The 16152-nt window shown below is 42.7% G+C and overlaps 1 protein-coding gene across 5 annotated transcripts in view; it reads left to right on the forward strand.

Annotated features, from left to right (window-relative positions):
• Rnf144b (ring finger protein 144B) overlaps positions 1 to 16152 on the forward strand; it is a 151792-nt gene that overhangs the window by 115830 nt on the left and 19810 nt on the right. For all 5 annotated transcript variants that reach the window (XM_006972855.4, XM_042278425.2, XM_076573269.1 and 2 more), the window contains exons 3-4: positions 3411 to 3515; positions 14015 to 14075. In XM_006972855.4, the coding sequence (XP_006972917.1) occupies positions 3411 to 3515; positions 14015 to 14075 (166 nt within the window). The remainder of the gene's footprint in view (positions 1 to 3410; positions 3516 to 14014; positions 14076 to 16152) is intronic.

Below are 16152 nucleotides of genomic sequence, written 5' to 3' on the forward strand. Positions count from 1 at the left end.
ATCGCTCAAGTTTAACAGCATGCAGTTGTGAAGTTCAACAATCCGTGGTGGTTTTGTGTGTTTCTCTTTATGTGTAAGCTAGGTGCCAGATTTTTCTTCTCCCGAGTTGTTAATTGTTTATCTGTGTTTGGCTTGTATGGTTCTTGTTAAATGTTTTTGATTCTTTCGCGCTTCTTTAGCCAGCCGAAGCGATGAGGAGAGAGTTTGAGATGGTGTTTTTCAATGAAAGCTAATGGAAAACATGAACACAAGGCACTTGAGAAATGTAGTAAGGGGCAGCGACAGGGACTAACTGTTCTTCCTCTGCTTGTGGGTGAAGTGCATGCCCACACTAATGCTGTGTTATGTGCCTTAGCTCCCAGCTGCTTAACACCCTACACTAAGACATCTGCATCGCAAACACGTGTCTCTTAGAATGAAGGAAGGTGGATACGCTCAATGCCTGTAGTCTGTGAACACAACTCCAACCTCTCTCCTAAAATCAGAGCACACCATAGTTTTTGTATACATGGGAATGTTTGTGGGGAAAGCTTCTACGTTCATTAGTTGATATATTAAGGTTTGCAAGATGCTTACGGACCTTGCCTTAGCAAATGGAACATCTGCTATAAGCCAATGGGGAACCTTGATATTTCAACTGTACAAATTTGCAATGTAAGTTTTAGATAATTATTTTTGCCTATAAAGACTCACATGATGTCTCTCTAGTTACTATGTAACGTTAAGCTTTCTCTAAACCCTCAAAGAGTCCTCAGGAGAAGCTTGTCTATGGGCTGGTGGAATGTTCTGGCTCACACACCTTTTCTGTCTGGGCAGCTTCTCTGCCCAGGTGGTTTAACTGGTTCCTTGCAGAGAGTCTGGAACGGAGATGTCAGAACTCCAAAGGGTGGATTAGTCTAAGATGAAGCAATTCAGAAAATTACAAAGGCCTCATTTTAGGTGTGTGTGTGTGTGTATGTGTGTGTGTGTGTGTGTGTGTGTGTGTGTGTGTGTGTATGTGTCTGTCTGTCTGTCTGTCTGTCTCTCTGTGTGTGTGCATGCATGAAACCCTGTAACTAAGCAGACATTAGCTTTCCTAGTTTAAAAGTGTTGAGGACAGGCATCTGGGTCCTAGGTATGTCATTTCCCACTGCCAGCGGGTATATACTTCAGCTGCTGTGCTCTGAAGTTTATCACACAGGATCGCTTTGTTTTCCTCATATACGTTCTCCTTGAGTCTGGACAACATATATATTTAGAGTCTGTTTACCTCAGTTTCTGCGAGTGGCAGCTGGCAGGAGAGGGGGAAGTCAGTAATATTGGAACCATCTGGTTGGTGGGAGACAGGGAAGTCTCTAGAAGCAGAGTGGTAGGTATCCCTTTGCAGAGTCCCTTGGGATGATACCCTTTGTGTGAGCCAGTGTATGGTTTATACAGTTCCTGTGGAGTTTTGCCTGCAGGAGATCGTTCCCATACTGCCTTGATGCTGTTTTCTCCCACAGACCACTGCCCCTGCCACTGAACTGTGTTTGCCACTGTAAATCTCAGGGCAAGGAACTGTCACCCATTTCTTGAACAAGAAAGTGAAAGTTAACATTTAGTATCTATAATGAGGCCATTCACAGGATAAGAGTGATGGGAGTGGATGTCTGTTCCCTGATACCTATTCTCTGTTTTATACCATGTCACAGGAATGTTCTCATGTCTTTTAACTACCATTTGAAATTTTTTTTTGTGATTTTGTAAAATTTATTTGAATAGGCCATGATGGAGACTTAAGCTAGTTTCTGGGTTTTGCTGTGATAGAAGACCTTTACTCACCGTGGAAGGGGACTACTAACTCCCCAAGAGACACACATCTGGCTTGCATTGTTACCCCTGCTTATTGATTCATCAGTCATTTCAATGAGAAGAATACATGCTTCTGGATGAAATATAATGGTGATACTTGGGTTTCATCTTCGCATGAAGAAAATTAATTTTAAGAGGCCAGGAAAAGCCATAGATTTCACAACTCTGTGCTAAACATTCATACCACAAATAACCACACTTATTTAGTGGTTTATATAATGAAGCATGGCAGTGCTTTGTTGTTGTTGTTGTTGTTGTTGTTTGTTTTGTGTTTTCGAGACAGGGTTTCTCTGTGTAACAGAGTCCTGGCTGTCTTGGAACTCACTCTGTAGACCAGGCATGCCAGCAACGTCATACTTTGTTCTGAGTATTTTTAAGCTAGTCACACCTGCAAATGTGGAATTCCTCTTATGTCTGCCTTCTTTTTCTTGTGGGCATGTGTAGTGAGTTAGAGGGGATAAGGAAGACAGTGGAGGTCTACATGGTATGGTCAATTCCTTTCCTACACTCTCTCCACCCATTGCCCAAGGTCCAGATGTAACAACCAATAAGTATCAAGTTTGTGGATGGTGTCCCCTTTCATCTCCCGTTGGGAGAATTTCTTCTTTCCAAGGTTGCCAGTGCCTCTTTTATTTTTCTAAACTAAAGCTGCTCAAGGAGGACCTGGTGGGCCATGCCTGTCACCACAGCAGTTTGGAAGGCTGAGTGGGCTATGTAGTGAAACCTTATGTCCCAAAAGAAAACAAAACAACAAAACAAAACACATCAACATCCTTCTCAACATGGCATCCAGTAAGGCTTCTGTCTTTGGAATGGACTGTTCTCCCAAGTTGTCTTTGCTGTCCCCAACCAGCGGGAAGCCACCTGACTTGTTCCTACATAGCAGTCCTTACTAGCATTTTGATTCCGTTTGGGTAGCTTAGTTCCAGGACTCCAGAGTAAGGTCCGTTCTACTTACAGGTAAACTTGCAAGAGAGGCCCCCTAGATTAAAAACAGAATTGGGGTGCTAGAGAGATGGGGGAGGTGGTGAAGAGCGCTTGTGCTTGCAGAGGATTGGGGTCAGTTCTGAGCACCCAGATGGTGGTTTATAACTATTCATAACTTCAGCTCCAGAGGATACCACGCCCCCTTCTGACCTTTGTGACACACATGGAACACACATATATGTGCAGGAAAAACACTCATACACATAAAATAACACATCCAAAAACAAACCAACAAACCAGAATTGGTAAACCAAATCAGGTTTCAAAAGAAAGGAAACACGAAGGCCTTTGCTGTGCATGTGAAAGCCTCTCTTCTTTTCCCAGTCCTGGAGGACAAACTGAGCGAGCGTGTGGGAGTCTGGCTTGAATAAACTCTTAAGATGACGTCACCTGTAATTAATTGCCTGGCTCTGCTTTCTTTCCAAAGTGATGGCTCTTCAGTACCCACACTTATGATAACTTATGTCTCCTGAGTACAGGAACCCCAGGACAGCCAATTTAGGAAGAGACAGTGGATGCTTTCTTATGTAATCTTTGCGCTACTGTAGTGGGCGTGATGTTTAAAATATCTGCTTTTTTCCCCCTTCTTATAGTGCCTGAAACAGTATATGATGCTGTCCATCCGAGAAGGATGTGGGTCTCCCATCACTTGTCCTGACATGGTGTGCCTAAACCACGGGACCCTGCAGGAAACCGAGGTATGGATGCCGGCCGCGTAGCCTTCCCTTCTTCACTGCTGAATTATTTCTTCGGATCCAGACTCTTAAGTGCTGCCTACTGGGGAGTTAGTGACAAAATACAGAGGTTAACTTTTTAAAGGAGTGTTTTATTTCCACACGGAGCTGGAATCTTTATACAAGCTGTGAGCGTGGCTGTTTACCTCAGTTCTGTTTATGTATGCCCTCTCACGTGTTGTAGAAGCTCTTAAAACAGGCAGAGGTGCTAGAAATCAAAGTTACCAAGAGGGAGGCTTGGAGGATGTTTAACGAATGTTCTCATGAGCCTGAAAACTTTGAAGATAGACAGACCATGAGGGAGGGAGTTCTATGGTATATAAATGATCACAGGTCTATACTAGTTTGTTTCATAATGTAGCCTTCTGTAGAGGTAGCCCGAGGTTGAAATATTTCCAAAGAGCAGGGAGAGTGAGGCATCAGCTAGGCCTTTCCTCTCAGAGCAAGTTTTCCTATCTCTCCACGTTGCAGTTTATCTCATCCTTTTGTTTGATTCCCCGTGCCCCCCCCCCCCCCATTAGCTGGCCTGAAATCTGCCTCTGGACCGCCAGGCTCTGTTCACCTGAGTATAATGAACTCTTGTCTGAGAGAATGTATAATCCTCCAAAAGTGCTCCCAAGAAACTGATGAAATAAACTGTCCATTCCGTAAGCACCGGGCACCTGCTAAGCATAAGCACCAGGTACTCTTCCTGTTGCTTCTTTGGCCTGTGTACTAGCTAATCCTTCCCAGAAGCCTCCTGAAGTCTGGTGTTTCTTTAGATATGGAAACTGAAGTCCAGAGGCTGTAAGTGACTTACCTCAGGAGACCCATCTGGAAAGAACTAGAATTCTCATCCAGTTCTTGTGACCACCACAGTTGCATAGCATTAAGGGGAAACAAAGTGGGCAGACCAAATGTGTGGCAAAAGACTTGATAATTAGGGGCTCAGCAGTGTGTGGGTAGACATAAATATGTATATAGGTAGATGTCTGTGTGTACGCGTAGATATACATCTTTCTGAATACACTTTTTTTTTTTTTTTTTAAAAAAAAACATACCCTTTGTTAGAGAAGCAGGGAGAAAGTGGTATAACTACTCCTACCCTGACTTAGTCTGTCCTGTGTGGAATTTATGAAGCATTGGTATAAGTGAAGTAGATTTCTTTCTTTTAAAGAAATACCTTTAAAGGAAGCATAAAAGGAGTACTTAATGATGTAGAATTGACTCGTTTTAAGAAAATAACAAAGCCAAAGTTTTGTTAAACGTATTGAAAATGTACATCCTGTCCCCAGGGACCACTGCTTACTTTTGCTTGAGTAATGGGGTGAGGAGACTAAAGCATGAGAAAGTAGCTGCCCACAACCCTCCTCACCGTGTGTTATGTAACAGAATCATTCGCAGAAGGAGGCCCAAGTATCTGAGAGCATCGATCGTGGCGCTGTCCTTTCTGACGTGTTTCTCTGATGTCTTACTTAGTCCAAGGGTAAATAGAGAGAGCACAAGGTGCAGGTACCACCCTGTGCAGAGACCAAGTGGAGGCCAAGGCGGCCCTGCACCATCCTGGAGGATCGTCTGACCCAGCAGAGGGGCCGTTAATGCACAATGAGCCAGACAGTTATAAAAGTGAAATGCAAGAGATGTGGGGTAGGCTGTACAAGCTGGGTTTGGGTGAACTCTTATTTAATTCCTATATGGAAAATCTATTAAACATAAGTGAACAGTTTGGTGAGGTTTCAAAACAAAGCTTATGAAATTAATCTAGACCCAGTCTGGCAGTTGCCAGTCACGTGTGGATATTTAATTGTAGTTCAATTAAAAGTCTATAAAAGAAACTTAATCTCTCTGGTGTGCCACTTAAGAATTGCTTTGAAGTGTTCATAGCCATTCCTGGTTAATGGCTACATGATTGACAGCTCGGAGTGGAGAATCTTTCTCACTGCGGAAAGGCTGGTTACAGTGTTGTCCTGGACTTCCCATGGCAGCCCTATCCACTGACGTCTTGGATGTTGACTGCTATGGTCAGTGTGTTCAGACACGTGCTGAGTTCAGCCCAAGACTCTCACAGAGCAGACTTTAGGTTTTCTCACTGTCCTTGTACACCCATCTCCTGGTAGCATTCTGCCAATTCTTTCCCAACGGTACACATTCTCACTCCTTTCTAGCTGCTACTAGCTGTTTTTAGTTTTTCTCCCCAAAGCAATTTTACTCTAAGGCTATATTAAAACTAAACAATCCCACAATATTTCTCAAAATTCATAAAAATTTCAAAGTATATTTGGGAAAACAGAACAAAACTATTCCATACTAAACTAATTTAAAATTTGCCACATCTTTTTCTCATTAGATGAACAGTAAGACTCTCCAGGGCATTCGCGGGCCATTTCTATTCTCACTGGCTTTACAGAGAGCCCAGCTAATGATGAAAATTCAGATACAATAGTCAAATTCTGAACCAACCTGCTAGACTCGCAGTCTCCCGTGGTAAAACTGTGGAATGGCAGTGGGGGTTGGTCTCTATCTGAATTTCAAACTGAACAGAGATTATATTGGAGATCTAATTAGCCTTATCTGTTTATTTGGGACTCTTCCTTTAAATGTAATACCACACGTAGATGAACTGGGGCTGTGCCACCCACTTCCCACCATAAAGATTTCGTCGTGTATAATCCGTATGCTACTACATGGCCCAGAGTCTCTGCCCTGTGACTGTCTCATAGTGGGGCTCATTTACATGGCACTTAACCGGAATCCACCACGACTGTTTTCTTCTTTGCCCTTGAGAAAAATGTTTAGCCATGACACATAAATCCGCTTGTTAGCGACGGTCCTGGCTGCAGCTGGTTGAGCTCTTTGTGTGCGTGCTTTCCTGTGTAGGTCCAGCCCGCTCACTTGGCCATGCTCCCTGTCCGTCTTCCTGAATCCTCTAAATTGGCTCAGCTGTGGCTCTGCCTCTTCATGTTTATCTGTCAAGAATAGCCTCATTAGGAAAGCATTTTGATGCCCAGTTCAAGCCCTCTTTGCTTACACAGGAGACAGAACATGGCAGCTTCTCTTGCAGTGTCCCAGAAGCTGGTGAGCGACAGGGACTCGTGCCTCAGAGGTGACCTTTCTGGGAGCTAGGGGAAAGTCAAGTTTTCCTCCATTGCATCATCCGGTACTTTCACCGATTGCTCCGCTGGGTTTTCCCATGTATTGGAACCAGGAACCTGTCCAACCTGGAATTATGAACACAGGACACAGATGGTTATTTCTGTCAGCGTGGCTTTAAGTAAAGCTCGGTATTGAAAGGCCATGTGTAATCTCGGCAGTTCCCTCCAGTGCTGGAGAAGTAGCATGCCCCTGCCGGGAGAGCCTACACTGCCTGTCTGTGCTGTGTGACATCAGAGTGACAGGCACATAAAACCATCGGAACAGTACCTGCCACTGCACGGCCAGAGAAACCGGCCTTTGCCCCCCGACTGGCAGCTGGCAGGGGAGGCAGGAACGTGCCCCTCACCCGCCTCTCACACACCAAGTCTCTTTCCAAGTCCTGAGGCCCTAAAACAACCAGTCTGCTGCCTTTTGCTCCCAGTGCCCCAGTGTGCGCCCGAGGAAGCCTTGCCAGGAACAGGGTCTCAGAATTTCTGTAGGAAGGATTTAGAGTGTAGAGCCCAGAGGTCCAGGGGAGGGGGAAGGAGAAGAAGGGCTAAGGAAATCTGAAGTCACATGTGCAAAATGCAGTTTTCCCCGGATGAGGTGCTCATTTAAGGTGGCTTTGGGAGAGGCAGCTGGAGCTATAGGGACCAGACATTCTTCACGGCTGCCCTTTAACACCCCTCCCTCCCGTTACCACGGTGGGAAGCTGGGGCAGAAAGATGAAGATGGCCAGGCTAGTGAGTCTCTCCCCTGACTGTCGTGTCAGGGCACAAATAGGGAAGGACTGATGTGTGGGAACAACCATCCATTGTGATGATGTGTGCCAGCCGGCTAGAGAACAGCGAAATTTCGGAGGTGGGAGGGGGCCAAGGGAGCTGCCAAGCCAGAGTCAAGAGATATTTCTGAGGTTCCCAGCTGAAATTTATTTTTTGAACACATTTAAATTCTTTTTTTGAGATGTATTTAAAGCCCCATGTAAGTGGAGAATAAAATCTCTGGGATTCTTTAAAAGCCGCGCAAGAAAACTAAACAGCCATTTAGTTGAATTCTATCTCAGTTGCACACATGAGTGTGTTCTCCTAACCTTTAGGTTTGCAGCGGCGAGAGGGAAGGCCAGGGGTGATGTGAACAGCGATCTTGGTTCCAGGTTGCACCACGGCGGCTGCAGAACCCACCTTTTATTTCCCCCTGCCTTGACGCCCTCTGGCTCTTTCCATTCAAGATTTGGTATCCAGTATTTAGGTGTTGTGCTCAGATGAATGGATGGATGCACTCCTTTCTGCTGTTAGAAGGAGCCGCCTGTGTTTGGGGTTGAGACGGAGTCATTGCTAGTTTCTGGGTTAACTCTGTACAAGTGGTTTTTCCTGCATCCATTTTGCAAGTCACAGCACCTCAGCAATGGCCCAGACCTTGCTTGATGGGTTATAATAATCTATCCATGGCCAATTGCACTTAGCTGATGCAGTCTACTGTTCAACCTGTTGCTTTACTTTTTTTTTTTTTTTTTTTAAGCAGCTGATTTAAAGGGCCAAACCTGAATAAAATTTTGACCTCTCCTTCCTATTGGCCTGACTTTGTAAACCAATAGGCAGTACTTCCTGAAGCCTGCCCTTAACTTAGAATTAACTATGACATGTTAGTGTTCTCATTCGAAAGAATATGTGGTGCAGGATCCACGTTTCTTACAGGGTTACCTATCACTTTCAGCATAAATATTTATGATGGGCGGGCTCCACTCTCCCCTCCTCTTCTCGCTCTTCCCTTTCTTTTTTCTTTTTTTATAGGTTAGTGTTAATGTGGGTGGGTGCTTGCTTCCATATTATGGTTCTAGCAAACAGTGAATTTAAAAAAAAGCTGTGTCCTACTTTTTATGTCTCCTCAGCTGTGGCTGCTGGAAATGCCCAGTCAGCTGTTGGGTGTAGCTGCCCCGCTCCCCGTGTGTGTGTAGCGCGCACGTGCCCCCCACCCCCCACTAGTTAAACTTATTTTAAATTGATATATAAAGCATAAACATTTTACATATTTCTTCTTTTTTTCTTTTTTAAAGATTTTTTTTTATTTGTGTGTGCATGCACCCCTTTGTGAATGTACAGTTTGTGTTCTGGGACCTGCGAATTCCAGAATCCAGAAGAGGGCAACAGATCCCCTGGAGCTGGAACTATAGTTAGTTGTGAACCACCCAACCTGCGTGCTGGGAACCAAACTTGGCTGCCCCATTCCTTTCTTTTTTTCTTATTTTTTTTCTTTCGTTTTTTCTGATCCTTCTGCTTTTGGCTCCAAGTGTTGAGATTACAGGCGTGTGTCACCATGTCTGTCAAAATTATACTTTTTATGGAATGCTATGTTTTGACTACTGACACCATGAGCAAGGGAATTTATAAAAGAAAGCATTTCATTTGAGAGCTTTCTTACAGTTTCAGAGGGTTAGTCTATGACCACCATGGTAGAGATCATGGCCCCAGAGAGGCAGGCATGGTACTGGAGTAGTAGCTGAGAGCTTACATCTGATCCACAAGTTGGAAGCAAAGAAGAGAGAGAGAGAGAGAGAGAGAGAGAGAGAGAGAGAGAGAGAGAGAGAGAGAGGCAGAGAGACAGAGACAGAGAGACGGAGACAGAGAATAGAATTGGTTTGGATTTTTGAAACCTCAAATCCCACCCCCAGTGATACACCTCCTTCAACAAGGCCACACCTCCTAATCCTTCCTAAACAGTTCCACCACCTGGGAACCAAACATCCAAATATATGAGCCTATGGGGGCGGTTCTCATTCAGACCACCATATCATGTTTTAATACACGCATGGTTTTGCAGTGTTTCTGTCAGGTTTGATATCTCCATCTACTGAAGTGCTTATCATTTCTTTATGGTGAACACACAGAAACCCTTTCCTTTTAACTTGCCGAGTTGCCTGTGACATTACTGTTGTTTTTAAACACCGCACGTCTTATTCCTAATCGTGCAGCAGAATCCTCATGAACAAATGAAAAACATGAGTGAAAGGAATAAGAAATTATAATTAAACAATTACCATACTAATATTTTGGGGAAGAACCGTCAGTAGGAACAGAAAATCAGTGGCAACCGTCCAGCAACCCCTTCTGTGAGTGACTGTTGTTTCCATCACCTTAGCATGCATCCTGGAGACAAGCTGGGCTTTCTCATGGCAAAACCCCAGCTCAGTCACCCTTGACATACTTTCCAAATCTGCTCCTCCTCCAAGTTCCTCAATGCGGTCAGTCCAAATACCTGCTTTATACAGTGCCTATCTACCCGTGGGACAGCTAGATATGGACTACTTGAGTGGTCTCACTAGCCTTTGGTGTCACATGAACTCCAGATATTCCATAGTAACCACCTCAAAGTCACAGTGTGACCACCTAGAACTCATGTTTGTGTGAAACTCCTCACACAAAACCTGTTCAGATAATGCCCTGAACCAGTAAAGGCCATTATACATGTATCTTTTCTTTTCCTCTCTCCCTGCCTGCACTCTCTGACCTCATGTGTGTGTGTGTGTGTGTGTGTGTGTGTGTGTATGTGTGTGTGTATGTGTATGTATGCATATATGTGTATATATATATATATATAGAGAGAGAGAGAGAGAGAGAGAGAGAGAGAGAGAGTCATCTGTGTCTTCGTCTCTATCTTGTGTGTCTCCTAATTATTGAAAGGGTGCTAGCTATCTTAAATATCTTTAATAAAGTGCCTGGAGAGATGGCTTAATAGTTAAAAGCATTTCCTGCTCTTCCAGAGGACCCAAGTTTGGTTCCCAGAACCCAGGTTGGATGACTTAGAACAGACTCTAACTCCAGCTCCCCCTTCTGTAGGCATCCATACACATGTGGCAGACATATTTAAAAAATGATCCTGACATAAAGCACTCCTGGCCGGGCGGTGGTGGCGCACGCCTTTAATCCCAGCACTCGGGAGGCAGAGCCAGGCGGATCTCTGTGAGTTCGAGGCCAGCCTGGGCTACCAAGTGAGTTCCAGGAAAAGGCGCAAAGCTACACAGAGAAACCCTGTCTCGAAAAACCAAAAAAAAAAAAAAAAAAAAAAGCACTCCTGCAAGATATGTGCAGATTATAAAGGACAGAAAAATCTGGTGTAGATTCCTTTAATCAAGTCAAGATGTTAATATCACCAGTCTTGTGGTCCCCACGTGCCTCCTGATGGTCCCCAGGTCACATATGATCACAATCTAAATTTAATCACAAGAAGGCATCAGGGAGGGCAACCACAGTTGGAGACCAGCATGCAGAGAGCTGGCCTGTATATTTCAAACATGGGGAGAGGGAGAGGGGAAAGATAAACTGAAAACTGCCACAGAAGGCCCAGGAGACCCTGCAGCTAGATGCAGGACTGTAGATTGGATTGGGTACCAGACTGGAAAAGGACATTAGTGGGAGAATGTGTGAAATTTTAATAAGTCCTGGCAATCATTTAGTTGTATTATACCAATTTAAGTTGTATTCTTTTAATAATTAATGATTGTTTTTATGTAAGGTTCTCTTTAGGAGAAGTTGAGAGCATAGCACTTGGGAAGTCTTTATTCAACCTTTGTGATGTTATAAGTCTGAAATTATTGGGGGATAAAAAGTTTTAGAAGAGCATTACGGTGTGATTTTGGACAGTTGTGAGTATCTCTGTTGGGAAACACGAAGGATAAAGGTAGATGTAAAATGGCTGTCTGTAGTCTCGTTTGTTTTCTCGTGGGATTGCCGTCTAGCTGCCTGACACTCTTCAAGCACTTGTCAACATCCTCAAGCACCTGTTGTAGCCCTTTCACCGGTAGCCTGTGGAACCTTCCAGAACTCATCCTAACAGAATCATTTAAATTTTATAATTGTACCAATGGAAGCCTGAAACAATTATAACTTAGCTCCAAAATGACAGTGAAACCAAGAGTTATATTCGCACATTTTTTTTAAACGAGGTCTAGCTCTCTCTCATTTAAAAGCCACACTGTAACAAAACACTTGAGGACATTAGTTTTAATCCACAAAATAGAAGAGGTGACAAAATCAGGGAGTCGATTCCCTTTGACTCTTAGATGTGTATCTTGTCTCCTGAGTGATCTCATTCTCTGAGCACATCTTGTAGGTAGCCCAGCAGTCCTGACCAGTGCTTTGCCTGTGGTTGGCTGTCAGCAGGCATTTTGAGAAGAGACAAGCCTGAAGGGCAGAGCTGGTAGAAAGATGAGTATGCTCTGGGCTTTATCTGTGTTCTGAAAGGATCAGAGTAAGTACTGATAACTCTTTGTGACTGCAAACTTTAGTGGAAGAGTTGACTTACTTTGTTAAAGCCTAATTCTAAATAAATATTTGACTTTATGAAATAATAAATGGGAAACTCAAACTAGGTCAACACACAAAGTGTTCGAGATTTATGCCTTTCCTGTTGGCCATAAAGGGTTGGTCTGATGAAATCTGCCTTTCTAATTTAAAATAAACGTCCAACCCCATTGTTAGTAGGTTTTACTCCGTCACTCTGTCATTTTCCTCATTACCATGTGATCAGTTTCTAAAACACTTTCTCTCCTATTTGCTTGTCTCCCATAAATATTATGTGGCTTAGCTATTATATGGCTTGTTCATTACTAGAAAAGCAGCACTATTAGGTGCTTCCTTTGATGGATTTAAAGAAGGTCTGCATCAGTACATAAACCATTTTAGTTGAGGCTGAGGAGGCCTCATGACTTTGGCGTAGAATCAGTGATCTCAGTAGCACTCAAGAAGAGGAAGCTAAAAATAGGGTCACAGAATACCACTTTGGGCCCAGATGATGCCTACCCCAGGCCATTTGTCCTCTCCATGTAGTGATCAGTGACAAAGTCAAGCGATGTGCTTTATTTTCTCATGCCTGTTTCCTGGACTTCTTCCTTCAGCTCTGGATTTATTCATGATGCCTTGGACTTTCAGGGGAGGTTTTTTTTTTTTTGGTGATATTATAACAAATGAACAGTCTAGCTTTTCATATTGCTAAGGTCCAATCATACTTTTAACAGAACTATAGCAAAATGTATATATCATGAAATTGGCCCTATTTTTCTCACAAGGTTTGCTAAGGAACTTTTCTTTAAGGTACCAGATGAAAACACTTTTTTTTTTTTTTTTTTCCAAATTTGGTAAAAGAAAGTTTGAAGGGAAATTTTTCACAATGGATTGACTTTGAGTTAGGTATGCAGAAGACTGAACTTGTTTATTTCGTGGTCTTTAAGTCATTTTTGTTAACTTGGTCTGATTGTGAAATAAACAGATTGAGACTACTTTTGAGGTACATAATTATATATATTTTGAGTGAACTTTTAAAATATATTTATTAAATGCAATTCTGTTTATATCATCATCTTACTGTAGTTTTCCCAAAGCAGGCTTTGCTTTGTGAATTGCAACAATGTTTTTATTTAAGTATATTTTATAACAAAATCATATCTGTAGTTCATATATGCATAATGTATATAATAATGCATGCATATAGTAGCTTAATAGTTTAATGCTAGAATTACCAAGGCTAAGAGTAGGGGCCCATATTAACTTGTTGAATGTCTGGGAGGCTGATCTCAAATCCTTCTATTTCTCATTTGTAATTTGGCAACACTGGTGTAGTTATATATTGCCATCAATGTAACTAATATTTTTAGAATTCCAGTTTATAAGAGCGGTTAGATTTTCTTCCCTCTGACTTTGAAATATAATTTTAAGATGTTTAATGTGAAGTGTCTCTGTTAGTATGAATCATTGTTGTTTATTGGGAAGCCCTGGGTTCATTCTGCTGTTCAAAGCGGACATGGGATTCTAGTCACAAGTAATGTCATGAGATGTTCCCTTGTTGCTGTTGTACAATGTGCCAGGGTGGTATAAGTGAAGTTTTGTCTCATTAGGAGCATACCACTTCTATGTACAAAGTCTGCGCAATTGCTGAGGCTCTGTCTACTTACTTAACCTTAGTTTTAAAGATCCAAAGCTAGAGCTATGGTCTTTGGAAAGTTTCTGTTTCATTGAATGTAGAGAAAGAAAGAGATTCTTCCATACCTGCATCCAAACAATGTGAGAGCCACAAATAGCAAAACTTGGTTAGTAGCTGCTGCCCAAGGAATGGAGGCAATCAGTGAGCTTTGTTACTGAAGGCCTGCGCACTGGTGCCTAGCCGTGGTAAGAGGAGTGGGATGGTTTGCAGATTGCTGCATGTGCTACTACTGCACGACCAAGTCGAGACGATGGTTTCCAGACAGCTGGGAGAGAGGGTGTAGAGGCAACGTTAGAGAACGGCGCCCGAAAGGGCTGGTGATGCGGGACCCTCCCTCCGCTGACCAAAATCTCATCTCTCTGCCATGTCTCTGATTTCAGATCGCCTGTTTGGTGCCTGTGTCCGAGTACCAGCTGTATCAGCGGTTAAAGTTTGAACGAGGTACGTATCCTTCTGTTTATTCCGGGAGTGGCTGTGGTTTTCATGTAGATCATCTTCACAGGAGCTTTCGTGCAAGATTAAAGCACTGTCAGCAGAACCACAAGGGGACCACAAAAGGTGTAAAACAGGAATTGCCACATGAAATCTCAAATCTCCCAGCCACCGCCAGGGGTAAAAAAAAAAAAATGAAAAATACAGACTAGCAGGAAATGGACTTTTCATTATGTTGGTTATTTTGTATTTTTAATTTTGGGCTATGTCCAGAAAGGTATAACAAAAGTAAGATGGTTTCATTATGGTAACACAGAAGAAAGTAACTCTTAAAATAGAGTTTTACCACGTATTTCACTCTTGAAGATCATTTTAAAACAGCAACCAGTGGAGACGTTGTTATTGGTCCTCATGATAAAGTATCCACTGTCCATCCTTTTGGTACTACTTCTGTAGTCATGGTGATATCTAAGAATTTGGATGGGTGTTATTCTAATAGCATTTACAAAGTGCTGGGCTGATATGTTCTAACTTTAGCCTTGGAGCAATTTTCATAGTATTGGTTAAAATATTAAGGCAACTCCACGAAGTTAAAAGGGAGGTTTATTTTGTGGGGTAACTTACAAGTGAAGGGGTAGGTTACAGGGTCTGGGAAAGGTGTAGCACAGTCTGGCGATGTTCTCTGGAGAACTCTGCTCGCAGTCTACCTCCAGTGTCCAGGGTCCAGGAACCAAGAGAGCCAGGGCATTCGGATCTCGGGTCTTTAGGAGTCCTCTCGGCTCCGCCTTGTAGGCGTGCCAGTTACCGAAGCCTCAATGGGGGTGGAACTTCCAGATCAAAGCTGGAACCGCTACCCACTACATTCATAGCCTTTTTTCCTTACACAGCCCGTCTATCTGTAGGATGTGTGTTTTTATTCCTGTTGCCTCTGACAGATCTTTTCAAGGAGTCCATTCCCTCCTGCCACCCTTAAACCAGTCTTGAACTGGATGGTCTATCTTTTTAGTATTTGAGAAGTCGGAGGAAGGTGTTTCCTGCATAGGCTTAGTATAGTCTCACGGAGTATATTACCAATCCTAATCTAATGTGAGCGTAAAACTTCTGAGGGCCAGCATCTTGGTCTGGAACTGTCAGGATGTCATTTACTTTCTTCAACTAAAGTCTCACTTGGTCCTATGGTCTATGAACTTTGGGCTATTTTGTTCTTCTGTCATGGGTGGATCACCCAACTAAACTCATAAGGCTGATATATCAAGGTGATTTTTTTTTCTTGTGGTCTACATAATAGTATTCCCTCTCTCTACAGTTATTCTCCCTAACTACTGCATACCTAGCCCTCAGCAACAGGCTTACTTCTTTGTTGTTTACATATGGGGAATATAATAACATTAGATAAGTGCTAATGGTTCCTGAAGTTAAAACTTTCTGTGCTTCTCACTGATGAATATAAAGTTGTGGTTGATTTTAAACATAGTGGCCAAGACCCTGTGTACAACAAGGTTGATATTAATATCCATAAGTCATGTCCTATGACTGTCACCTATGTCTTGTTTGAAATATCACCTTTATATTACACACTCTTCTTCTTATGTCCTCTTTCCCTAAGTGAGATCATCCTAACAGTCTTTAGGAAGCATCCTCATATTACCATAGGTGTAATGATTGACACATTGTTAGAGGAAACAGAACAGTTTTTAGTTAGCTGGCCAAATAAGTCTCTGCATCCAAGTGGGGTTAATAACCTTGTGAGTGAGGTAGACATGGGGAAAAAAATCAACAAGACATCTTCCTGCTCTTTCCCCAGGTGGTATTTTGCTTTGTGGGACTTTTTGAGTCCCCCAGTGTTCATTTTTTCTTATGATTGGCTTATACTTTCATGACATGTGGTAGTGTGTTCTAATTACAAAAATTAGACAGGCTTTGCAACTAGGGTATCTTTGTAGATGGTGTTGCATGTCTCTACTTTTATCCATGATAAGTCAGTCAAATAGTTTTATTTATACATACAATTTGTTTACTTACAAAGTCTAGGTAGCTATTCTACCATAGGGCAAACTCAAGAAATTGAGGTTTTTCTTTAAAGATT

Source organism: Peromyscus maniculatus, chromosome 5, assembly GCF_049852395.1.
Source record: "Peromyscus maniculatus bairdii isolate BWxNUB_F1_BW_parent chromosome 5, HU_Pman_BW_mat_3.1, whole genome shotgun sequence".
Taxonomy (NCBI): domain Eukaryota; kingdom Metazoa; phylum Chordata; class Mammalia; order Rodentia; family Cricetidae; genus Peromyscus; species Peromyscus maniculatus.